Raw genomic sequence first — 27,401 nt, 5'->3', positions numbered from 1 at the left:
TGAAAGAGGAGCAACAGTGTGGAACACTGCCCAGGTTTCAGTGTCACTGGCTGGTAAGAATGACCACTCTTTGTCCAGCTGCAGTGTGCTGTTCCTGCAAAGAAAATCATTAAGATAATGCAGTTGCCCTCTTCTGAGGATAGTGCTGCATGTCAACATCCACCTGAATGATCCTGTTTTAGGAAAAGAATTTAAAAATGAGCACACTCCTCATGGTACCAGCAGAGAAAATTGACATGGGGACATATAAATGCTTGTACACACACTGGCTTGACCTACAATCAGTGAAATTCCAAGTGTTTGCCCATGTTCTCACTCGGCCGTTGCTCAAGCAAAGGTACTCTGAAATCTGATTTGTTTTGAAACTGGTTACTTTGGAAACCTTGGCATTTGGTTTTATCATTAACTTAAGCTGTCGGTGGTGGGAAATAACCTGTTTGGTTAATGTGGTTCAGGGAAAGGTCTCATAGTTACAACAGTTGAAAAAAATGCTCTGAACGATTAAAGTGCTGCGGATCAGGGCTAATCTGACATTAAATATGCACACTTTAAAGAGCCAAACTAAAATATTAATTCTTAACCTGGAATAATTTTTGTCGGGTACTTAAAATTTGTGTAAGTACAAAAGAGATTGTAGAACAACTGAAAGCTCTTTATAGATCAGTAGGAATATTGGAAGGTTAACTGCCACATTTCAGTTGACCTGAGTTGAATAAATAAAGTCCTACAAGTGGAAGGGAGCAGATGTCCCTTTTTTAGTACTAAAATCAATGTTGTCACTATCCAAATCTTAATCAAAGCAATTCTGCCCTCTACTGGAGAAAAGATGAACACATATAAAACTTATCAAATGTTGTACATTTAATATAAATAATCAACAGTAACAGAAATGTAGATTTTATCTTTGGCTCCTGAAAAATATACAGAATGTAATGAAATCAATCAAAAGATAAAAAAGCTAAAGCACTCACTTTTCAACGAATACCAACACATTTCCTGTATTTTACAAACTCAGTTATAAAAAGTCCACAGTCCGAACAAACACTTTTCATCTCACAAACATTCAAAATGTCTTAAAGTCAAAGTTATTCAATTCCTGGTTGTACCAAAGAAGTGCAGACAGCCTGTGAGTTCAGCTATAACACACATGATGATGAAGAGGAGGTGTCTTCATGAATAGACACTGAAAGAGACAAAGAAGAGCAAATAAAAATCTATTATTATCATCCATTACATTGTACCTGAACAAACTGTCTCAGCTGTGTCAAACACAAACACTGTTTAGTTGTCCATAATCAATCTGGCAAATTACTGCATGTTTCGTTTAGTTTCAAGTTTTTCTTCATCTGTACTGATTTACAAACGTATTTTGGCCACCCGCCACCTGAGCAGACAACATCCATCTTTTCAGAATAAAGGACTGGCTTATTGTGATGTATCTTGGGAGGAAAATTTAAGGATGTGACGACATTGTACGAGGTGTACAGTATCACTTGACTGAATGCCACCCATATCAATAATTCAGACAAGTCCTAAAGGGAACCAGGGCTTATTTCATTCATGAACAAAAGCGTGAACAAAGGAAAGCTCAGTGCTGTCTGGCATTTCAAAACATATGTATGAGATGCTAATTATATCAACAAACTATCTTGTCCATCAAAATAAATGAAGCCTAAAATGTAGGCCAGTCTCTTCATGTGATAATGAAGGATCTTATCTATGTTTGATACCAGATATTGTAATTTGCTGACCTGTCTGTCATTTATGTAAACATGTGACCTTGTCAAAAAAAGAAAAATGTTTGTGATCTCACATGTCACATAAATAAATCTTCCTCATCTATCATGGCTGCTGAGGTTTAATGTCAAACGTCTATGATGAAAAGAAATGAAAGTGGAACTGACCTGGCCAGTCGGGCTAACGCGCTGAAAGCCAGGACTCCATCTAAGCCATAGACAACAAGTAAGACACTGCTGATGATTACGTCTGCCCTCGTCACGTACGTCTGCCACAACAGGAAGTAGACCGCCAGCAGGATAGTCATCGCCGTCACAATGAGGTTAGCCAGAATATGGCCCTGACTCTCCGTCAGGTTGCCCTTCACGCCTGCAGACATGAGCCAGACACACAGGGCCAAAGACGGTGGAAGAGGGTTGTTAGTCACTGTTTAATCTATTGTGTTCTGAAGACTATAAACTAATAACAGACTAAAAGATGCTACGAGTTGTAGCATGTCGGATCCATCCTTTTACACCTTGACCCATCCACGGAATTAAAACCAGATTATCTCATTGTCTTTTGCTTCAATTTTGACTATTCCTCCTCTTGTGAGTCCCCCAATTTTATGGAAAGGCAACAATAAAATTGATGGAGTGCCCCTTGTCAGGGAGGATCTTCAGTCATGTAATATTACTGCCAGCTGTTTCTCAAAGCAAAACATAGGCTTTTACATTAATATATGTGTTTTTGCCACCCTGTACAGTAACACTGTACAGAAAAACAAACAAAAAAAAAACTTGCAAAGACTTTGCCAATAAGAGGTCGTATTAACATTTAAATAGATGTATTGGCTGACACTATAAATAATAGCTGCCCAGAAGGAATCAAAAAAGCATACATCAACCTAAAAGACTATTACATGCTTTTTTAAATGGATGGTTAGAAATAATGTATAATAATGCAATCGAGTATGCACAAATTGTATGCAGAAATAGGCATGGTATTTCTGTCAAACTTTAACAGAACTGTGTGTATCAGAGGTGCGTAGATCTATGCTTTAGTGTCATCCTGGTCATAACAAGGTAGGCTTGACAGTCAGCCACGGTTCAATATGTGACTCTCTCACCACAGAAGAAATGGAGGACGTCCAGAGCCGCCAGGAGGAACAGCAGGCTGACATCACAGACCAGAGCATCAGCAGGGTAAGACAGCACCAAGCCTGACAGCAACAGACACATTCACTGCTCTGTACAGGTACATCAGAACACCTGGTTTTAAAACACCTGAGACTACGATACATGTTCAACACTCACTCTTTCTGATGATCAAGCCGAGAGTGAACAGGAAGTAGAAGACAAAGTAGATCGATGTCAGCTTCAGCAGCAGCTGGAAGGTAACAGACGACAGCTGGGAGCGGTGTTAAGGTGTAAGTGTCAGTGACAGAGAGAGACGTCTGTCCTTTTGACAAGGCTTCACTACTCAGCTGAATGATATGAGAAGGATACTACACTGGCAGATCTTCCTAGAGGGAGAGAGACAGACAGACACTTAACTAACCGAAGTCACTTTCTGAACGTCCTCGAGTTATTAAAGTGAACCAAAGAAAAAGTATTAATGGTAAACAAATAAAATAACTAATACTAGATAATATAAACGACTCTGTTAGCGGTTTAATGGAAAAGCGTGTCTATAGCAACCATAGCAACGCGTCCACCTACCGGGTCCGGCCATCGCCATTTTGATTTTTTTCCTCGGTTCGTTCGCTTCTAACCAAAAAGATGAATTGCAGCGCCTACTGGCTGGAAGATGAACTACAACCTCAGAGCGCAGTCAAATGATGAGAGAGGAGGATGATTAATATTTTTATACAGACGTAGAATACACACACAAAAGTCTGGACACGTCTTCTAAGTCAGTGGTTTCTCTTTATTGTTTTTTTATTATTATTTTCTGCATTATAGATTAATACTTAAGCATTAAAACTATGAAAGAGCACATATGGATTATGTAGTAAGAAAAAAGTATAAACAAAGCAATGCTTTATGTTTAAGTAAGTAAGTAAGTAGCCACCTTTTGCTTTGATGACATCTCTGCACACTGTTATCTCAGCCAGCTTCATGAGGTCGTCACCTATAATGCTTTTCCACCAGTCTTGAAGGAGTTCCCATATATCCTGAGCTCTTGTCGGCTGCTTTCCCTTCACTCTGCAATCCATCTCTTCCCAAACCATCTCAGTTGGGTTTACTGTGAAGCAGCACTCCTTCACTCTCCTTCCTGGTCAAATCCGACCTTACATAGCCAGGAGGTGTGTTTTGATGGTATGTCACTGCAGAATGCTGTGGTAGCCAGCCATGCTGGTGAAGGACTCGTCTGACCAGAAAACACGTTTTCTACTGGTCTTGGTCAGCTACTTGACCTCTGTGTTCTTATGTGAACTCTAATCTGAGGTGCTCTTAATTGGCGAGTTCTGAGGCTGGTAATGATAATGATTTTCTCCTCTGCAGCAGAGGTAACTCTTGGTCTGCTTTCCTGGAGCGTCCTTGTGACAGCCAGTTTTATCACAGTATTTGATGATTTTTCTGACTGCACTTGAAGATACATTTAAGGTTTTTTAAAATGTTTATGTCTCAAAGTAATGATGAGCTGTTGTCTCTCTTTACTTAATTACTAGACTCTTACCATAATCTGGAGTACTAGTCAGATAGGGCTATTTACTGCATACCAACACTGCACAACACAACTGATGGTCTCAAATGTATTAAGAAAGCCAGAAATCTCACTAATTAATGACAAGGCTCACCTATTAAATAAACCAGCTGACGACCTCACAAATGATGACTTCAGCATTTTACACAGGATTTTCCTTTATTTAGCCAAATTTATTCCCTGGAGAGTCACTCTACCTTTACATGCCGGATCTTAACCTAAACCTTAACCTACATGTAACCTTAATCCTAGAATGCAGGCTATTATTTAACCTTGTTCAGACCTGCTCTTTGTCCCAAACAGGAGGTGAGTCCCCATAATGTGACTGTGTAGACAGGGTTTCTATCCACACAACATGCAGGATTAGTACATGGGCTACACACACCCACACGTGCACACACACATCCACGCACATGCAGCTACAGGGTTACATGAGATAAGAAATATAGAATACCAAAATGAACTGCTTTAGCATAGCCAGCTGTTTCATTGTCCCCTGCAGCCTCTATCTGTTTCTCTTTCTTGCTTGTCCTCTGAAACAATCTGCATAGTGTGGCTGAAAGAACGGAGGCGTTGTTTGGCGTGAATGGAGGAAAAGCAGAGGGGTGGAGGGGTGGAGAGGGAGATGCTCCAGCTGTGGGGGAACAAGACAACACAACAGCATCTCACATGTGGGTGGGGGGGTGGGTGCGGGGGGCGTCAAGGCTGCGGGGGCTGCACACAGTGGCATTGTTATAAGGGGGGGTGGGATGCAGCTGATAAGGTTTAGAGAAATGGATCATTCCCTCAAATCCTCCCCTTGGGAAGCCTTGACACAAAACACTGCAGTTACTGTATGGTTGTTTAAGCTGGGGGGGATTCAGAAAGGCCCCACAGAGGCCCTTTAAAATCACATACTGTAGATCAAACTCAGGGAGAGAGAAAATATTTATTTTAGGACCAGGCATCAGGTTAAAACTGAACTTGACAGCTAATAGTGACATTAGATCAAATGTGCTGGAATGCTTTTTTTCCTCTGGTCTGAACTATACTGCATGCTGTGTTTACTCAGAGGGTAAAGAAAAGTCAAATGCACTTTCAAAACATATCACAAATTTGTGTCAAGGCTTTTATAATCAGTTTAAAACCCTCTGCCTTTAGAGCCTCTATTGGGATATAACATAAAAACTCAATATACAAAAATCTAAGAGAAAAAAGGGAGAAACCGGAGGAGGGATCCTTCCTCTAGGATAGAGAAAGGCAATAGGTGTCACATACGGATACAGGCAGAAGTAATGAAAATTACAATTGATAAAGAGTCTGTTTAAAGTCTGTACTGACACTAAAACATTTTATTTTAAATATCTAGCCTCACACAATAAAGAATAGGGTTTTAGATAGCAATTATTTTAATAATGGGTCATACGATAGATTGCTGGTTATTATTATTTTTTCCTATTAGTGGTTTTATAAAAAAAATCAAAAAGTAAAAAAGGCCAATCTCAATTTTCCAGAGGCCAAAGTGATGTCTTGTCTGTACAATAGTCTAAAACACAAAAATATTAAATTTACGAACATATATGACAAGAAAAACAGGAAATCATTATATTTGAGTAGTTGGAAGTTCTGGTATTTTTGCTTGAAAAATGACTTAAACAATAAATCGACCATCAAAGTAGTTCCCGATTAATTTTCTTTTGACGACCAATCAATGGACTAGCTGCTGCAGGTCGTTGTGAGGTACAGAGTGTTGTTCAGAAGTGACACATCTGCACATCTCTCACCTGCTCCAGCTCCTCTCCTCCGACTCTGCTGCACACATCCTGTTTGAGATTCAGAGGCGAAGGAGGAAGAGAGTCAACACAAGGGACTCGGGAGTCAAGCTTGGTCAACTTTTACGCACACTTTTTTTTAAGACTTACATTTTCCTATCGACTTTTTTTTCCCCATTTTCCCGCAGGATGATGGTGGATTTTGCGAGAGAAAATCAAAGCTTATGATGAAGACGCTTGTGGGAGCTGAGGAGAAGGTGCGCCTGGAGGAAGGGTTTTAAAAGTTGCTCTTGTATGGATTTTTGGTGGCACCTTGATTTAAAAAAACACTAGTTTTAAAGTGTGTGCCGCGGCGTCACTGGAGGCGTTTGGCTGAGGGACGTCAATCCAGTGCCAAGCTGCCCAACAGGAGAAAGAAGCTCTGCGCATGAAGCGTCGGATCTATGTGAACTACAACAAGAACAACTGAGATTATCATCTGGATTCCGTGATGCACATGTGAAAGTTTCCCCGATCCGAATTGATTCCGTTCGGACGAGGGGAGACTTTAATGGATTTTTTATGTGGGACCCGCTAGGATGGACGTGGTAGATGAAACAGAAGCGTTACAGAGATTTTTTGAAGGTAAGAATTCCTCATTATTATATAAAGACTACTGTAAGTATTAATACACATCAGTATTAAAATATAGTTGCGCAGGAAAACGAAAGGAGACCCTAAACCTGTGATTTTTGTTACTTTTACAATCACTTTGACTTGTGCATAATTGTTTTAGTGAAGAAGTAAAAACTAAAAGTGTTTAAGCGTCAGTTCTGGTTTTGTGTTGTATTGAATGCGCAGCCTGGTTGCATTTATTATCAGACACCACTCAGGTGGTGAACAATAATAGCTGTAATATTTGTGTGATCTTACAGGACTTTTAGGTAAAAGATTCCCAAACATTAATGTGCACCTCACTCTGCTTTCCACAGAAACTTTCCTCTCTTTCAAAACTAAAGAAAAAAATGCAAGAAAGCAGGAGGGTTAACGGGTGCGGGGAGCAAAAGTGCTGGTGATGGGTAACAGATCGAGTTAAACGGGGAATCCTAAGAAAAAAAGGAGGTGGAGGAGGGTGGGGTTGAGGGTTGGAAGGGTGTAGGAATTTCAAGTCAAGATAAATGGTGTGTTTTGCAAGGGTAATATGGCACAATGTGTGTGTGTTAGAGGCAGACATGAGCAATGTGATCTCAGCCAGTGATGGGTTGTAGTGTGGTGTTGATCACCTGGAGGCAAACACCCATAAATAGAACCAAATTCAGTTCAGAAAAGAGGTTATTTATGTTAATCCTACTAAGTCATCTTTATAAAGATAAATTATATTATATATAAAATAACTTGTAAATCATTCAGATTTTGATAAACTTTGGCTTCTCTTGTATACATCCCTGATTTGCCAACCCTTTGTGTGTTAGACTGAATTGAGTCAAGTTAATCAGTCATGATTTGAGGATATTTATGACTTTGCGACCCTTCTTCCAACCATTATATTCTTGTTGTAAATTTTAATGTGTCACATGCAAAACAAACACAATTTGTCCCATTTGTTTGAAGACTTTTTCATACACAGTGATTCACAGTTTGACAAAGAGTCTGCTTCTCACTAATATCTTTTTTTTTTAAAGAAACTTAATGTCAAATGTTCCAGAAGTCAAGTGTCCAGAAAAACACATACTGCGGTTTATGTATAATAAGTTATCTGTAGAGAGTCTTAACACTTGATTATAGTATACACAGAGTGTTGACTTAAATATACACAGCCATCCATGACTGTCAGAGGTTGCTTGCCATTCTGACAGGAATTTAGTGTGTTTACATTCTTGCTTTGGGAGTACGAGAGTTGTTCTTACTTTGACTTTATTTCAGCCACTTTTGCTTGCACTAAAATGTCAACTTGTCCATGAGAAGTATAGGTGCTGCCTCAGATCCTTCTTTTCCTTTTTAACTTCTTCTTTGTCCTAACTAACCTCGGAGATATCAAACTCCTAATTATATTTCTCTCAGATCTTGGATTCAGACCTTTTAGTCAACCAACGTTGACTTTAAATCTGTGACAGAGAGTGCTATCATTAAGCCTTGCGCTTTAGATTTGAGATAATTCGTCAATTAGGGTCCACATTGGTCTTGCTCTTTTATCTGAAAAACACACACACTCACACAGAAGCACACATACACACACACACACACAGCACCATAATGGATTTTGGCACTGGTAAACTGTGTTTTAATGGGATTAGTGAAATATGTATACATTCACACTAATGCACAGTGTACATTCCTGGCATAGCCTCGGTGGCTGTTCAAACACAATGAGGTGAGACTGGTGTTTCTCCTCCAGTCTTTGGCCTTCCCCAGGCTCTCGCTCCTTCTGACTCCATTAGAGTGACAGTGAGCAGACGGGGTGAGGAGGTGAGATACTGCAGACTCAGGGTGGACAGAGGGAGAGCGACTGGTGTGTTGAGAGAAACCCGTCTAAACCACCAACCCCCCAAAACTTGACCTTCTCCTCTCTGACTCACTTAGACAACAAACAGTCGATCTCACGCGCACAGAGTTGCGTTCGCACATACAAAGGATCATGAAGTTTGCTGCTGTTGCGTTACTCCAAGTAACACGCCATCACACGATGCCTGTGCTGCATTTTCAGCATGTCCTTCATATAGAATGCACTAAAACTGAGAAATTCATGCACCATGTTTTGCAGATAACTTACGAGAAATGGAGTGTAATATATAATCTGGTTTACAGATAAGCAGACATTAGACTTCATGAATTGGAATACGAGTTTCCAGTCATGGCAGCAGCAGCAGCTCTATAGGGCTGTACTTAGCCGTGCTTTGAGTTAAACGCTGCATCAGAAACAGAGCTGCAACTAACAATTATTTCATTTTCAATTAATCTGCCAGTCATTTTGTCGATGAATTGTTTGGTCCGTACAATATCAGAAAAGAGTGGAATCACGGCCTCTAAATGTGACACCTTCAAATGTCTCGTTTTTGTCCAACCAAGAGTCCAAATATACAGTTTGCAGCCACATAAGACAAGGAAAACAAGCTTGTCCCCCCAACTGAGAAGCTGGGACCAAGTTTGCTATGAAAACTGTCTCCAAAAAACATTTTTTTAAATGGTTGCACATGAATTTGCTGTGGATCGACTAACTTATCGATCGATTGATTATCTCAGCTGTAGTCAGAACGCTTACATGCTCACAATGACGATGCTGAAGTGGCGATGTTTATTAGGTATAATATTCACCGTGTTCACTGTCTTAAGGTTATGTGAGGGATGTCATTAATGCCATTAACATGATTAGTTTTGCAGGTATTTGGTCATTAACCAAAGTTCTGGAGAAAGTTTTCATCTGATGGTTGTTATTAAACTGTATCTGCCAGATATAAAACTTTATATTCACCTCCTAACCATCTTAGTCTAAAGAAAAATGAGTAATGTTCTCACTCTTATTGCCTTTAAAAGATGAACTCATCATGCATGTTGCCATATCAAATTTCCTATGAACTCCCGCTGTACTCCCACAGTAGTTGTGAATCATGGATGCAAAGGCTGTCGTCCATCTTGGAGAACCTGTGTGAGACACATTGGGATGGTTCCTCTGATTTATAAGTTTAGAGGTGGACTGCAGTCAGAGGAATGTATTGTTTGTGAGCAGCCGGGCTTACAGTGCTTACGAGTAGGTTTTATTTTTCATTGTTGTGCCTCACTCCCATCTGTGCTGGCTGCCAACTGAGTAATCCTCAGCCAGTGAGCGTGGTTTGTGGTTGAACTGGACTTCATGAGATTAATTCTCTTGTATCTGTTGGTGTGTGTGTGTAATAACTCAAAGAGAGGCTGTTGTGGAAAATAAAAAACTTGTACGGTAGTCAAGAAGTGCAGAGTTTTCATGCCACACATCTAATGTGTGACAAAAACAAAATAAAAATGAAATGAAATCCAATAGTAAAAGCATAGTTTTTATTCATCTAGATTATATGAGTGTATTCTCTTGACCACCTCGATTTGTAATTCTGAGCATTTTCAGCCTATTTCTTGTTGCTCTCTATATAATCTCCTTTTATCCTCTTTTTGCCTCTTCTTCTTCTATACCTTCCTCTTCTTTATTTCTCCTCAGTACCTTCCTCACCATCCCTCGTCAACCATGCTTTGTAGTTCTCTCCACCGCCGGCCCTCAGCCTCTCACTCGTAGCGTTTTTCATTTTTTTTCCAACCTCGCTCCGTGTCCTGGTCCCAGCCATGTCAGTCCTGTAATCTCCTGAGCCAGGTCCGCCGGTGCCACCAGTGCTTGTGTGCGACAAGGGCTGTGTGTGGTGGCCTGGTACAGCCCTTTCTCATGACTGGGAAATAATCCTCATTATAGCACTCTCCGAGCCTTTCTCTCACATGCACTCACACAATATCCACACACACACACACACACACACACACACACACACACACACACACACACACACGCACATTTGTTCCCCTGATCTGCATCTCCCAGGTCTGCAGAAGAAAGTCTTCGAGCCCGAGTAGGGAAACATGTGAAAAATAGAGAGGAATTGTTCTTCTCATCTTCTGTTTCAGGTGCTTTCATCTCAAGGACGTCAACATGCTTTGGCTACGCGCAGGTACTCTGCCGCTCTGTCCGCTCTGCTTCTCTTTAGATGTGATTGATTAGTCCCTACCTGATGAGGGGCTTTCTGTTTGTATTCACATCCTGATTAATGTCTGTGTCGTAGCGAATCTCTTCACTCTTTCACCAATAACCCTGTCCTGTAAACAAACGGAGCAGGTCCATAACTCTTAGGCTTTATATCAGAGCCTTCTTAACACTTTCTAGTGTAGTTTTGACACATTTGCTTTCACTGACTATCTGCGTCTGTGTATTGTGTTAAATTGGACGCTGCAGGCATGATCCCTGTATTTCGAGGTTGTGCAACATCTTATAGGAGAGCTGAGAGATTGTTTGCTCTTGTACATTGATTGTATTGACATCAGCTAGATCCATCAAGCTGTTTTTTTGTTGATTTCTGGGTCTTGATCAAGCGCTGCTGGGAAAAACACATAAACAAACAACGTGAATTTAAATCAGACTTATTTGAAAATCATCTCATAGGATGTAGACTAATGGCACACGTTCATTTACTGTAGACAATTACCTGTTCTGTAATACCATGGATGATTCTACAGACATCGGTTTTAATGTTTGTTGCAAGGCTTTTTTTTTTTACTCTTGGTCCAGTGTGTAAATTGATGTTAAATCTCTTATAAAGTGTATTCACTGTCTATACAATGTGTGTGTGTTAATGTGGTGTGAGTGTGCAGCCAAGTTCATTCTCGTCTAACTGTTTGATAATCAGATGGACTTTGTTCCTCCTTTGAAAGTGTTTAATTATTAACACACATGTAAGTGCATACAAATCTCAGTTGGAGGCATACATGAGTATAAACTTGTTCTACCGTATTGTGTTCAGCTTTTATGCTCCTTAAAACTTGTTTTCTTGCTTGTCCTTAATAGTAGTTTATACAACTCTAAAAGAAGATAATTGCGTGATATACTATCATTTAAAAAGTATGTGTGAAGAACAGGGAAAGCTGTGCATTTGATTGACTGATACAAGTCAAACCATGTTTAATTGCCACTCACACTCGCTCCTCTGTTTGTGTCCGTTTTAGATTATTACTCTGCTGACAACCCAGGCATTGACATTGTGGCAGAACACACACACACACTCACACACACAAACAAACACACTCATGCACGCGTATGCTTACACACATACAAAACGCACACTCCCCGCAGCCCCTAATCTCTCAAAAGGCCAGTCTGTATCGAAGTTGGACTGACAATCATTTCACTGTTCCTTGTTGGACACAGCTGGACAGAGAAAAAACATAGAGGGAAGAGAAACTTAAACATCCAGCTCACAGCAATTTAAACTTAACTGATTTGGAGAATTTTAAAGTTACTTTTTATCTCTTTATGTATCTTTCCATTTTTCTTGGCCTGCAAAAAATGCCTTTGATAGTGGCGCTCCCTATAACTTCTCTTTAATTGTTCCAAATGGGACTTGTCAAAACTCTCTTGTTTGTAGATGGCTGCAAAGATGGTGAAAGCTCTAGGAAAGAGGCAACAAACATGCTGGATGTGTTTGCATCAGCCGCAAAGTTATGAGAGACTTGGATTGAAGTACTTGAGTCCAGCCTTTCAGCAATTTTAATGCCTTGGATATGTTGTTTTTTTAGGCTTCCAACTTTTCGACCAGGTCCAGTTAGATTTTTATATGGATACTTTTGTTTTTTTCTAGCAGCTCTGTCCACCGCACCTCTAGCTGCTGTGATTATTGTCTCACCAATGAAATCTTCCTTCCACAGTGTAGTCTGACATGCACTATCCATTCTATTTACTGTGCACCTGATAGCTTACTGTTACCGCTTTTCAGTTTTAATAATAATAGAAGTAATAGAACTTAATATAAATATAGGCATCAGTATGCTCTATACATTAGTGTACATTTGGACGGATAGATGAGTGGAGACTTCAAATACTACTGTTGTTCCACTTCTGATTAATTTACATAACACATCTACAGCTGAAACATTTATTTTGTCATAAGCCAGTCTTTTAAAGATTAAGTTCAACTAATGAAAGCCGCTATAACCAATATTTTTTTTATAACAGTGTATCAAACGACTGCGAAAACACTGTGACAAAGTAAAAGAGGTCATCAGCAGTGATGAAGCTACAGAGAATTCAGCTCTTATCAGCTTTATGGAGCTTTATAGCGAGTTTCAGCTCATTGTTTAGCTCTCCGGGCTGCAGCTATACTGTTTTAGTTCATTCTCACCACTCTCACAGCATCGTTTTGGCTGCAACCGGCGGCTGTTTTCTGTACACGACCTGTTCAGCACCCAAACAACAGCAGACAGACACAGTTAACTTGTAGCTGATGAACATAGTGGAGCATTTAGCAGCTAAAGAACCAAATATTTGCCTCAAGAGTTGGTCAAGACCAAAAACAGAGCCAAAAGAGAGTGTCCTATATTCACCATATGGACAGAATCACGACTCCAAATGAGTGATAATGTTGCTTAATAACTGCTGGATGTGCGTATATGCAGCTGTTTGCTAACAAGTTCATCACATTGATACTTTGATTATACCTGGAAGGCGTCATACATCAGCGTTGTGTTCACAACTTGTTTCTGCTGCCCCGTGTGGCCAAAAAAATTACTGCAGGTTTAAGTAATTTTACTTGTTCTTTCAAATGTCTGTTATTTCCAGTAGTATACTCAAGTCAAGTGGATGTATTTATACTGCCCACAATTATGAATCAAAAATTTGGCTCTCTATTTGGAGCTGAGTGAAAAGGCAGAAACAACTAACTTTTTAAAGTTAAAGTCAACCATGCTCCACCTTGTACGCCTCTCTTTGGTTTTCCTTGTAGTTTTTTCCCGTTTCCATTTGTGTTCCATCCCTGGACAGCAAACTCACATTCTGTATTTCTTGCCCCCGCTTTCCTCACCCTCCATCCATCTACCCTCTCCTCACCCTCCATCTTTTTTATTTTCCGTTATCAGGCCTGCCAGCTTAAATTTACTGCCTCTTTGGGTGGGGTGCACATCTGGATCTTATTTTACGGGGAACCATCCTGCTTTTCTCCCCTTGCACTGGCACATATTAGGAGACATTAACCATCTGTTTCTATCCAGTGGAGAAAGCCAGTCAGTCTAAACATACTGGTTTCTAAAAAAGCATGGTAAGGTGAGGATGTACAATGCTAAACAACAGAATCTGGAGTGCTCTTGATTTGACTGGTTGGGGACAAGAGGTTTGGTTTGTGGGTTTAATGATCGAAGGTGGTAAAATCTTGATATATGGGACAAATCACACGTTATTCTTAAGATAATATGGTCGATTAAATAATTTGTGAACGGAAGCCATGTGTGAAGAGGCATAGGAGAGAACCTGTGACAATAATACTAATAAGTGGCATTTCTGTTGGGTTTCTGATGAAGAATGAGGTGTTAGTGGGAGACAAAAAAGAGGGAAAAGGAGTTTTTTTTCCAACGGTAACACAAAAATTCCTTGCATTCCCGACTGAGTAGCTGCTTAATCTATCGGAGAAAGAGTGTGTGTGTGTGTGTGTGTGTGTGTGTGTGTGTTTGTGAGAGAGAGAGAGAGAGAGAGAGAGAGACTGGGGTTGCTTGCCCACCCACTGTATACCAGGTCCTTACCCTCTGCTTCACCCCCTCCGTCCTGCTCCCCCTCTCGTCTCTCACACTCACTCTGTTTCCAGCTTCTGCACTTTGGGACAACTAGTGACAGCTTTAAAGAAAATGCAACGCTTTCTCTCATGTAGCATTTGAATTGTTTGCTCCGTGTACAACAGGGAGGGCCAGTTTATATAAAGTGATTTCCTCTTTTCTAAATATATGCATAGGAAAGCGCTTGTTCTACGTGTTGGTGTTTTAAAGATTAAGCGGGGTCATGTGTTTGGGATTTGTGAGGCTTTGGCTATCAAAGGCTGAAAATGACCCTGGGGTGAAGTAAGGGGAGCATTAGGGAATTAGAAAATGACTTTTATATATGTGCTATATGAATATGTAAAAATATATCAAATCCTGCCACACGCAAAGAGGTGAAACAGCCTTTTAGATTTACAACAACATAATCCTGTTTGTAACTTGGTTAGTAATTTTGTCATTTTGATGTAGCTACTTTACGTTAAATGTAATTCTTTATTTAATCAGGAAAAGGCAGATGAGGTACAAAATAGCAACCACCCACTGGAATGATTCCTGTCTATATGTGTAACCAGTAAGAGGCTGAATCATCAGGATGTGATTTGTAATGTTGACTACTAACGCATATTTAGACTGTTGGTCACTCTTGTAGCCTTAATCTTTATATTCTCAGAAAAATAAATCAGAGCTCGTCTTTTTACATCATCTTGATTATCTGTTCGGCAAAGATTGTGAAATTTTCTTATATGAATGCATTGATATGCTGTAATGAAGTTCTCTAAATGCAGAAAAAGCTATAAATAATAAACAGAGTTCCTACAGTGTCATTTGTTAAGTCTTACTGGGAATTGTTACAACACAAGCTGAAACTAGACCTGTGTGCGGAGTTGCTGAAAGATTCCCGTTGCTAATTCCCAGATGCTCTCCATCTCCCCTCTGTGTTTCCAACCCTCCCTTCACCACAGGTCATGATATTACCAGTTCTCTGGAGCCAGCCAACATCGACACCAGTATCCTGGAAGAGTACATCAGCAAGGAGGACGATAGCACTGACATGTCAGTAGGGACTCCAGACCAACCCGGCAACGTCAAAACAACATGCACCGACCGAATCAGATCATGTCGTTACAAAGGAATTAGTTTTTTCTGATAAGGCTAATCCCTTTTTCTTCTTCTGCTTTCTCCCAGCTGTTTCTCAGAGGTCCACAGCGCCCCGGGACCCAATTACTCATCTCCCCAGGCAGGAGTGTCCTCCGCTGGGGGGTTGGTGTGTGGTGTGAGCCCCCCTATTCCACTGCGCCAAGGAGCCCCTCTACCTGGGCCCCCCAACTGTCAGAACGCCTACCCCCCAGGTCCATCCCTGGGCCTCCGACACAACTACTCCTGCCTGGGTCAGCAGCAGCAACACCAGCAGCAGCAACAGCAGGCTCACGTCAAGCCTGAGCACAGGGGCCACTACGCTCCAGGGTGAGGACAATACCTCCATCCATGGTAGATGGATGGGGGTACGAAAGGAGAAAATGTAGCATGTTGGTGCTTAGGAATATTCAAGAAGTGTCTGAGATGCTCCTGCAACTCACATTTTAAAATCATGAACTCAGGCAAAAGTTGCAGCAGATGATGCAGCATTAAAAAAAAAAGAGCATGCAACAAAACCAGACACACACCCTACTACAGGTCCATTATGCAATCAATACGTGATTAAGCTTCATTTGTACAAATAAAGCTCGGGCTGGTCGAGAGGGGGAGGGAGACTGATAACAGACAGAGTCAAATTACATCCTGCAAAAAAATCCTGACGCACACAAGCTTGTGTAAAGAACGTCTGCACTTACTCTGATCCTGGTTTCTTAAATATAATAGGAGTTTAGAAAATAAGAATATACGAGGAAGCTCTTGCCAACTTCAAGCATGGTATTTATTTAGGAATTAAGCTATTTCTACATTTGAAAGTCAAATAGTACTGTTTTTGTGAATGTAACATCCTCTGCTTTTTTAGGACACTACCTGAGTCCCCTCCAGACTCCAGCTCAGAGCCGTACTCTCCTCAGCAGGTGAATGGTAAGTAACACATCTTTTTCCTTTCCCTGCAAAAATACACCAGAAAGAATGTGGCACAGAGCACACACCAAAAAGACCGTGCAACACAGAGAAATGGTGCTTTAATCTGCAGACTGAGTCAGAGGAAGCCACTGACGTATTCCAGGTGTATACGGGTCACAGCCTCCCCTCTGCTTAAGTCAATATCTGTTACTCATCACTTCACTGTTTTTGAACAGAGCATCACGACAAAAAAGAAAAGTCAATGTGCAAACCAATCAATACACTAAATATAGCCTTTATCTGTCTATTATTAACAGTTTACACAGTTTGAAAAATAGATTTGATCAAAATACACTTTTTTTAAGCTTTATAAGATTGAATTTCAAGTGTCTGAATCTTTGTATGTTTGGCTTGTTTCAACATTCAAGTTGAACAACAACAGTGCTCAAAGTCATTGTGTACCTCTTGCCGTTCACACACCTGTGTTGGTCTTGACCATTAGTAAAAAGGTGTGGAATAGTGTTATCTGATGGGCCTCCCTCCAGTTCTCCAGTTTGAAACAATGGAAAGTACCTTTCACCAAGGTTGGAGAGAAGTGGAATAAACTGCAGGCTAAAATTCACACAGTCTCACACATTGTGCTCCATCCTGTCTTCTAGATCCTCACATGATCAGGACCATGACACCAGAGAACATGTGTCACATGACTCCAACGCCACCCCTCCCGCCACATGGGCACTATTCCAGCGTGCATCGGGACATGTACCTGAAACCTGAGCCCATGATATCGCAGTATCCTATTGGTCCAGCCACAAGCGGAAGTGGAGACATGCAGCAGACACAGATGCTCCATCAGCTGCTGCAGCATCCTCAGGGGCAGGAGTGAGTCATGGTCATAGTACAGGAGGGAGGGTTGTGCCATGCAGTTTGCATGGAGCTGAAGAAGTGATGGCAAAAGTACTAATGTGTGCAACTACTGACTGAATTTCCATTTCATCACACAGCGGCGTCCCTGTGCACCAGGCCAAGAAGAGGAAGCACTCCGACTCTCCCAACAGCACCCTCAATTCCCAAATCCTCACAGGTATCATCAAACAAGAACCAGGTAGGCAGGCATCCTTCCTCTCTTTCTCGCCTCCTCTACCTCACGCTCACCTGCTCTTGCCTACCTTTTAACTCTCACGCAGAAAAAGACTTTTACAGAACAGTTGCAGCCATTCCTAACATTCTTCTCTCCTGCTTTAATTGCTTCTATTTCAATATGTTTGTCGCAGGTTTAATGCAGGATGCAGACAACGCCTACCTGGACCCAAACTATCAGTGCATCAAGTGGCAACCTCACCAGCAGAGCAAGTGGACACCCCTATATGACGCAAACTGCAAGGAGCTGTGGGTGGAATTCATTTTGACATATCTGTACATCTTGAGGTCTTTATTCTGGGGGGGGGGGCTCTCTGCAGAGAGAAAAAACTGAAAGAAGTTATAATTGGTTAAAAGAATAATTCAATAAAGTATACGGCGGGAGTGGTAAAGGAATAGCAGGGTTGCAGAGGTCTACAAATTCCTCAGAGGTGAGTTGTGCGGGGGAGTGAACGAATGCAGGGTTTCGGCTTAGAAAGCCAACGTGAGGAGGGGTAAAGGGAAAAATTAGTGTGCACCTTCTTTTGCTTTTGCAAAGCTAAAATAGAAAGAAGCGTAGATAGGGAGGAAGGTTAAAATGAACTCACAAGACCTTTCAGATATGTTATCAAAACCACCTGGTTGCCCATCACAACCTTTAGCACACCACACTGCCGTTAAGGAACAGAACGTTTTCATTTGTTTTCAGTCAGATTTTTTAAATCTTTCAGAAGATATCGTAAAGTTATGCATCAAAACTGAGTTCCAGAGGCCGTCAGGGGCCTACGCAGTGCAATCTACCAATGAGAGACTTTTATTTACATGAACATGTCTTTGATTTTACATTAGCATCACAGGAGAATAGAGGTGTCAGGTTTACCCTCTCCACAGTAGCTCCCCACACTGACTACATTACACATTCCCCATCCATGTTTATCTCTCTGAGCGCTTGAACATGACAACATGTGGGAGCCCCCTGTAATAGGGTCAAGAGTCTCCCCCTGGTGATAAAAATGGCAAAACTCTCTTTCCACTCTTCTTACAACAAATATAAGCGTCCTATTCACATTATTCAAATGTCACAATCTTTCTCTCTGTCTTTAGACCGATGCCGACCTACCGTGTTGATGCTGACAAGGGCTTCAACTTCTCCTTGGCTGATGATGCTTTCGTTTGCCAGAAGAAGAACCATTTCCAGGTCACAGTATACATAGGCATGCTGGGAGATCCCAAGTACATTAAGACAAGTGAAGGCCTGCAGCCCATCGACTGCTTTTATCTCAAACTCAACGGAGTAAAGGTGAGTGAAGGCAAAATAGTGAGCATGGTATCAATGCAACAGGTGATCGTTAGCTCTGCAGTGTGTTGAGTGCATGTTTTATTTCTCTCCTCGCTGCAAGGTGGAGGCCATGAACCAGTCTATCAGTGTGGAGCAGTCACAGTCTGACCGCAGCAAGAGACCCTTTAAGCCAGTGCTGTGAGTCCGAACACTTTGAAGCATAGGTTCATGTTTTTTCAAGGCCGGAGCCCATGTGTGCATTAGAGCATTTTTTTGCATGTGGTATTGATTCTTCGTGTCCATAGCGGCCATTCAAAGAGTCATGCCTGATGCACTGCCATTATGAGTGATGGAGGACAAAATCTAGACTCCACGCTTTGTGCAATACTGCATTCAGAGGTTTATCTGAAGCCACTAAGAGGCTTCAGTAGTCTCACTTAGACAAATAAAGTAAGCATAAATTCACCTCTTTTTGTTTCCCTGGACACTGTTTCTGTTTTTAGCTGCAGTGGAAGGACAGTAACACAAAGAGGGAAGTTTGTACAAAATGAGGACTGTTGATTTTGTTCCGCATCACGTACATTGAAAGTGCATCGGGAAAGGATCTTTTAACCAATAAGCAAAAACGGTTTCTTTTTTTTTGTGAGTTGTTGTGATTGTGAGTCTTTCCTCTAATTAAAGCAGAAAAGGTATACAGCTGTGGAAGGACGATTTTTTCATAATGTATTTATGCTTTTGTCTCTCCCAGAGTCACCCTGCCATCAGAGCAGGTCACAAAGGTCACAGTGGGGCGGCTCCACTTCAGCGAGACCACAGCTAATAACATGAGAAAGAAGGGCAAACCAAACCCTGACCAGAGGTGAAAGACACGCCATCACGTGTAAACACATGACTCACTGTGATCCAGTCAGACGCCAGAAGTCACATCTGCTCCTGATTTGTTTGTCCGCACAGGTATTTCATGCTGGTGGTGGCGCTGCACGCTCAGTCCCACAGTCAGAGCTACACTGTGGCTGCTCAAGTGTCTGAGAGGATCATCGTCAGGGTAACGTCTGGCCATGTCTGTCTGCCTCCTACAACAATCATATCCGTTGTGAATGTGGCCCCTTTCTCTTGGTCTACTGTACATGCGTCACTGTGTGGATCTCATCTTCTCCGCTGTCTGTCTGTCCATTCTGCATGGCTGTGATCCCCAGCACACACATCGTCAATATACACAGTTTAGAAGACTTCAGACTTGTTGCTATCCTGTTAAAACCATGTATCTTAAAACACACAAATTTTTTTACAGCTTTGTGTATTTTTTTTATATAATTCAATGAGTTTTTAAGTGATTTATTTAACTTTCCCACAGACATGTTTTGGGGAGTATATAAAACACTGTACTTTGACTAATCATGTTTTTTCTGATATGGTTTTTCCAAAAAATGAGTTCTATTATCTTATAATCCTTAAAATTATATCTACACCTCCTCCCTCATTACAAAAATTCTGAATCTTGAGAGAGAATAAGATAATTTTCTTAATAAACTTTTGATCCTACAATTGATCTAAAATGTATAAAATCTCCAGGGTTGGAGATACATGGTTTTCAGTGGACAGCAATGGTATTGTACAGCTGCACAGCTGTGAAAGCATACACATACATACACAATTGTATGGTTAACTACTTGAGCTTGAGAAGTATTAAAGCTATTTGAAAGCTGCACAACCATTGTATCTAGCCAATTTGCTTACAGGAGTAAATAATTTATTAATTTGGTAAATAATTATGTTTATTCTGTAGATTTAAACATTGACTAAGCTGTAAGGTGTAATGTAAAAGCAATCCTTTACGTCTTTGGCTTGTGTTAAAGGAATAGTTCAGCATTTTGGGAAATACGCCTATTTGCTCACTTGCCTCATATCTCTATGGTAAATATGTGGCTGGCATCAGCAGCTAGTTAGCTTAGCATAGCATAACAGCTAGCCTGTCTTTGTGCAACAAAGCAAAATCAACAAATTCTACCTACCAGCATCTCTAAAACTCACAACAAAAATCAAAGTATACAAAAGAGAAATTTCTGTTGTCTTACTGCAGGTTTTGTGCCAAAGTGACATCGATCTTCTAATCTAATTCTCGGCAAGAAAGTGAATAAGCATATTTTCCAAAACGACGAACTATTTCTTCTAGATATTGAAATAACTTTTTTAGCATGTCTTTCAGAAATATCTGAACCACTGTTTGCCTCTGCACCTGCTCTTTTGTCTCTGTTACAGGCATCCAACCCAGGCCAGTTTGAAAGTGATAACGAGGTGCTGTGGCAGCGTGGCCAGCTGCCAGACTCGGTGTACCACCACGGGAGAGTCGGCATCAACACCGACCGGCCAGACGAGGCCCTTGTTATCCATGGCAACCTGAAGGTCATGGGCTCCCTGGTACACCCGTCTGACATCAGGGCCAAAGAAAATGTCCAGGAGGTCAGGATGACGCTCAGTGTGTATCTATATGGGCGTGTGTGTGTGTGTGGGTGTGTGTTTCCAAACTGTCAGTGTATGTCATTTGTGCCTCATGTGCTTGTCATCATGAATCATGTCATCCAAATGCCCAGCTCAGCACAGCTGACAGCGCGGTTCAACTCTGACTTTTGCCTTTTCATTATCTTGGATCCAAGCATTGTCATCTGCAACTTGAACATCGTGTTTTCACGCCATCTGCATGGGTGTCATTGTCATTCTGTCTGTGTGTAGGTCGACACCACAGACAATTTGAAACGGATTTCTCAGATGAGGCTGGTCCATTATCAATACAAGCCTGAGTTTGCTGCCACCGTGGGCATAGAGAACACTGCAGAGACCGGTAACGACTTCATAAATAACAAAGTCAAATGTTTGCCTCCATCATCTCATTTCTTTGTACTCTGTATAGCATGTTATCATCTTAATATCGTATTAGTTGATCTGTCACTTGCTGCATGTGTATTGTTATGGAAGTGCATCAACTATCTATGCATGCCGTCATGCTTTTGCAGCTCTTTTTCACTTTAGCACTTGTTCTATCCTACTGCAGGCGTGATTGCTCAAGAGGTTCAGCAGATTTTGCCTGAAGCAGTGAAGGAGGGCGGTGATGTGGTGTGCGCCAATGGAGAAACTATCCCCAACCTGTTAGTCGTCAACAAGGTAACGGACGTACATAAACGTATGGTGCACACGCACATTATTTCCATGCGCGCTAACAGCTCTCCCTCTAATTCCAAAGGAGCGTATCTTCATGGAGAACGTGGGAGCGGTGAAGGAGCTGTGTAAGCTGACAGACAACCTGGAGACTCGTATCGACGAACTGGAGCGCTGGAGCCGCAAACTGGCCAAGCTGCGTCGTCTCGACAGCATGAAGAGCACCGTGAGTGGAGGCACTGTCAGGTGAGAGCAGTGGGCATGTATCGCCTCAAATTTAGGCTTCAGAGCAGGACAGAGTCTCATGTGAGTAGAAGAAGAATAAATAAAAACTTTCTTTGTCCACGTAGCCAATCAGGGAGCTACTTTAGCAGAACAGGAAGCGGCCCACTCAAGAAGAAGACAGTTAAACCTGGGGGCAAGGTCTGTGGTGGTAATGATGGATTTAAAAACATCTTAAATCGTGTTAAAGACGAGTCAGGATTTATAGCTTTAATGTGATCTGTGTGTTTATTGCAGAATTTGCTCCCAGATCAAGGCTGCATCAGCCAGAGGTTCATGCAGGGAACCATCCTGGCCCTCGTCATTGTCATGGCCTTCAGGTTAGACTGAGCAAAATGTGTTTGGGGAGGTAGTGGTGATTAAAAAATCTGCCTCACCTGTGTACAGTAGTGACATGATGATGATGTATTGCGTCTTCCCCCCTCCCGGCAGTGTCATTTCCATGTCCGTCCTTTATGTGTTGACTCTTCACCATAGAGGCGACATCACAGAGAAAGATGGGTATGTGCTTTTCAGGGAGACACTTCAGCTTTACAGTGAAAGAAATCAATTTTCCTTTTCTTCATGAATGTGTTTCTACATAATCTGTTCCTGCTTTCTGTAGCTCTGTTCCTTCCTGTGTTCTCTACATCTCTTGGATGCCCATCTTCACTGCCACTGTAACTTTCTGTCCACCTGTCTGTCCATGGTACGCTTTCAGCACCTGCCCTTCTTGATACTTGCTTCACTTTGCGATTGACTCCTTCAGTCTTATCTTTGATTGCTTAGCTGGGTGTTTCTTTTTGTCGTGATCACGAGTCACGTATCTGAACACGCTAAAATTCATTGGGTTTTTAATGTAGCATTATTTTAACTAAAGTATACTCTTGACCTTGTGTACTGCCTTCTGATTGGTGCAGGTCCAGAGCTGCATTGGGATCCTCACGGAAGAGTCCGTATACCCCACCGTCCACCACCCCTGCACCAGGTGAGGAGATCCTAACTAAGTGTTGCGGTTTTGAAAAACACAGCAATCAACAAGCTCACTCAGGACAAAGAGAGAAAATTTAAGTGTATTTTATATTTTTTCCCCCATTCTCTCACAAATCCTCCAGCTTGCTGTTCAACTACAGCCGTAAACAACCAATCAGCTACAGTTTTGACATTGAGCAACAACCAATCCACACCAGGTAAATCTAAAATATGACATGTGTTTTCGTGTAATCTAGATTTGTTTTCAATGTATGTTAATTATCTTAACTTCTCCAGATTTAGGCAGCCTGGCTCCCACAACAAGCACTATTAATAAGAAGGCCAAGTCCAGACTAATGGACAAAGACGGCCGCGGCAGAAACCGTCTGAGTCACACCTCAGCACCTTTATACTTTGCCAAGTCCAAAAGGCCATTACCTACAGACCCGGATGGAGTGGGAGCTACCAACCGTCTGCCCGGGGGTCAGCAGACATTGTCACGCAGACAGCGCAGCCTACACACAAAGGGTAAATCCACAAACACAGCCCAGAAACGTCACTTTCTTCACACACAAAAATAGTCTGCAAACACACTAGAGGCATTTGTTTGAACACAGCAAACAAATCTTATCTGCGTACTGTACAAAGGAATGCTATCATTACAGTGCTCATAGTGCAGCTTTTCTTACTTTTGCAGGAGGAAGGTCAGCTCCCTCCCTCACTCGTCTACGTATCGTGGAGACAAACCAAGAGATCACAGCACAAAGCTGCGCAACACCAGAGAGCTGCAGGTATATACTGAAAAGCAGCACTAGTCTTCAGTTGATGGTGTACAAACAGGTGACAAATGGAATGAAAAAGCAATATGAAGTGTCCCAGTAAGTTTGTGCTACTAGCAGCAAGATTGCTTTCATTGCTCCTCAGCATAGGCTGAGCACTATATCTTCAGGTGATATTCTCTAATTTGCTGGAGTGTTGTTGGACCTGTTGGTCCAAAGTCTCCCAAAGGCGTTCAGTGGGGTTGAGATCTGGTGACTGTGAAGGCCACAGCATATTTCCATTATTTTCAAAGTCATCAAAGTATTCAGTGTCATTCTCTGCAAGGAATCCTATGAATTTATAAGGATTCTCCACTCATTTATTCAAGCTACTTGTCTTATTTTCCTCCTACACGATTACAGTTTGAGTTCAGGTCTTGATGCTTGATATTATTTTTCTCTGTGTCGACTCCAGTTACACAGTGTCACTCCATGGAAGCAGAAATTCCTCCACCTCACAAATCACTTTGCACATGACGTAAGTATACAAACATGACGACATATCTGCACGCATGACATGGTCACACTTAATTCACTTTTTCCTAAAAAATGATCTATCTCTGTGATCCCTATAATAAGTCCAAAATCACACTTCCAGTTAGCTTTCAAGAAATCATTTGGAAATTGTTAGGAAATAACTGATCCAACAAAACAAAAAAACAAGGCATTGCCCACACAACCAAAAAAATACATTTCAACTTTAGAGACTTTATAGGTCACAGAGACATAAAGCATATTTAATTTACTGCAGGTCCATGAACAGCGTGTGGGTACGACAATGTGGAGCCACCAAGGGACGTTTATGCCCCAACCACACAGAGACAGAGCTCTATGGTGGACAGAGGATGTCAACAAAGGTACATAACGATGTACTCGATCATGATTGATCATGAAATCAAAGCATATTTTCTTGTTTTGTCATTGTATGTGAAACTAGCATTATAATTTTACAATATGTATTTCCCCAGTGGTGTCTTACTGCAAATGACTTTACACTGACTCATTATAGTCTTTATACTTTTCTCTAAGGGGACTCAACACCTGTGGTCAGTGCCCGTGATGTCTTTCCAGGACGTCACCTATCACTTCCGTGTCTCCCTCTCTGTGAGTAAACTCCAAAGTATGAGGGGCTTCCAGACGCTGCGTGGTTCCTCTGTGTTGTTTGATCCATTTATTGTGCACTTCGCTGGAATAAAGTCAGTGACTGATTGATGATCTTTATCTCAATGTGCTTTTCATTGACAGAGTGAAGTGAGTTGTGCCACTGAAGGAGAAACCTCATCATACTCTGACTACCATTTTCTCATTCAAAGCAGCTGTGTGTGAGGAGGAAGACGATGTGCCTTTACAATACACCACATTTTTCCTGTGTGGTTCCATTTGTACGCTGTTGTGATGGGATCGGGTTTTGTCTCAGTATTGTACATTATTTTTAAAGATATTCATACAGAACAAACTATATGCCACTGTCCCCACTGTATTCCCCTCCATATGTATGTGCATTAAGACATCTCTTTTTGCTGTGATCACTGGAATTTAAAACACTGTTGGGTTTTTGGGGTTTTTTTTTGTCTGTCACTGAAAAATGTTTTAGATCACTGTACTTGACAACTGCGTTGGGTCACTGTTAACTTGTGTACGTAATATCCATGAGTTTATAGTTCACTTAATTACTGATCACTATGTCTTCCATACTTACTATAAGCCATAATTACTTTTTATCAGAATTTAATTTTCCTAAAGAAATCCAGGCTAAGATACTCTAGATGACACCACACACTTTTTTCCAACTTTTTTTAAATACAAGGAATCTGTATGTACACTGAAACCAGTGTCAGCTGAAAACAAAAACACTTCTCAGTAGTTTAATTCACTGGAGAGAAGATCATTGGCTTCTGCTGAAGGCCTCAGTGAATGCTTGCAACTTGCACTGGAAATATACCTCAGTAGTGCACACTGGCAAATCCTGGGTCTCCGCAGTGGAGCATTGTGTTTGAGGCTGATGCAGACTCCACTGCCTGCTGTCTCCTCATGCGGCATCTGACTAAACACTGCACGAAGGGGGAAATACTCTGCAGAATTCCTGTCTCTATTGTGACATTGAATAAAATGCCAGATTGGTACATTAAATGCTTTTGAATACGCAGAGGATTACACAGAAATCCTTACTGTTTTTCCTTAAATGGGGGAGTGCAGATTCACTGGATGACATAAGACTGGATAAGCAAACAAATCACTGGAACTGAACATGTAGAAACACTGACAGCTCTTAGCATCTGATAGTGGAAATGCCAACACTGACAATATTTCAAGAAACACTGGAATAGCTTACACTGTATTTTGCTAACTGGACAGAATGCTGGTATATATTATTTAAGATGCCCAATCATTTCTCTCAAATGATACATCTCAGCTCAGAGGCAACTCAAATGCTGCTTCAGCTTTGGAAATTCCTTTTAACGGCTCCATCATAAAGCTGAGGAGGAATTGCATTTATTTACGCGCGCTCTCGAGATAAAAATGGATATTATACACTGGACTCTTTCATGTATTTCTCTGGATGTTTTGAATATGTTTCCTGTGCCTATACAAATATGAATATGCAGTGATAACACTTTTAATATAACAGAATTCTATGTAGTTGTCTTTTCAATTATTCTTTCTTGTTTTAAAAGCATTCTCCCCTCACTCTCACCGCCATGCTTTTGTTGCTTTTTTTGACGTTTTGATTTTAAATCCATATTCCATATGTGTCTGTGTCCAGAAAGAAAAAAACACAAGAGTGTATCTCAAATGTAAAATCAACATTAAATAGGAAAAACAGCCATCAGACAAAAGTTTATGGGATTTATCATAATATAATGACACTGTACAATGCTTTCAGTATAATTATTACGGCATCAGTGGGTATAGTGTACTATTTTAGCTTATTTATAATGCACCAGCTAGCATAATGAAACCACTGTAGCACTTTTTGCACTGTATATATGAACTGCTTTTGCTCTATCCAGTGCACCAGACTGTTTTCATATACTCTGGTAGAACTGCATTACATGTAACTGTATAGCTTCATTTTGTTACTACCCATGCTCCTTTTTATCTGATGTGTTTTGTCATATTGTTTTTGTAATTGATATATTTTTTTTGATTGTTGTATTATCAGTAATATATTAACTTTTAGCTAATGGAGCCCAGACATGATTGATAAGCACGAAAACACTCACACACACACACACACACACACACACACACACACCTCTGATTTTAGCACTATTTGTTAAGAGAAAATGCCATAACACT

The 27,401-nt window shown here is 41.1% G+C and overlaps 2 protein-coding genes across 2 annotated transcripts; one reads left to right on the top strand and one right to left on the bottom strand.

The window, feature by feature from the left end:
* Positions 1-778: 778 nt before the first annotated feature.
* LOC121608481 (transmembrane protein 80-like) lies at positions 779-3,456 on the bottom strand. The gene is made up of 6 exons (XM_041939772.1): positions 3,438-3,456; positions 3,225-3,241; positions 3,033-3,126; positions 2,846-2,938; positions 1,905-2,106; positions 779-1,183 (listed from the first exon to the last, which is right to left on the bottom strand). The coding sequence occupies exons 1-6, from the start codon at positions 3,454-3,456 to the stop codon at positions 1,171-1,173; spliced, it is 438 nt and encodes a 145-aa protein (XP_041795706.1). The 3' UTR covers positions 779-1,170.
* A 3,298-nt stretch (positions 3,457-6,754) lies between these two features.
* On the top strand, positions 6,755-25,472 carry myrf (myelin regulatory factor). Its single transcript, XM_041939559.1, has 27 exons — positions 6,755-6,800; positions 15,422-15,512; positions 15,645-15,923; positions 16,456-16,517; positions 17,159-17,381; positions 17,504-17,604; positions 17,774-17,888; positions 18,723-18,918; positions 19,019-19,095; positions 19,646-19,756; positions 19,852-19,957; positions 21,157-21,357; positions 21,628-21,736; positions 21,947-22,056; positions 22,136-22,296; positions 22,401-22,473; positions 22,570-22,652; positions 22,765-22,833; positions 22,937-23,020; positions 23,232-23,299; positions 23,427-23,501; positions 23,581-23,811; positions 23,981-24,074; positions 24,517-24,579; positions 24,853-24,958; positions 25,131-25,205; positions 25,347-25,472. The coding sequence occupies exons 1-27, from the start codon at positions 6,755-6,757 to the stop codon at positions 25,425-25,427; spliced, it is 3,090 nt and encodes a 1,029-aa protein (XP_041795493.1). The 3' UTR covers positions 25,428-25,472.
* The last annotated feature ends 1,929 nt before the right edge of the window (positions 25,473-27,401 follow it).

Source organism: Chelmon rostratus, chromosome 6, assembly GCF_017976325.1.
Source record: "Chelmon rostratus isolate fCheRos1 chromosome 6, fCheRos1.pri, whole genome shotgun sequence".
Classification (NCBI taxonomy): domain Eukaryota; kingdom Metazoa; phylum Chordata; class Actinopteri; order Chaetodontiformes; family Chaetodontidae; genus Chelmon; species Chelmon rostratus.
This window is presented reverse-complemented; position numbering and strand designations above follow the sequence as displayed.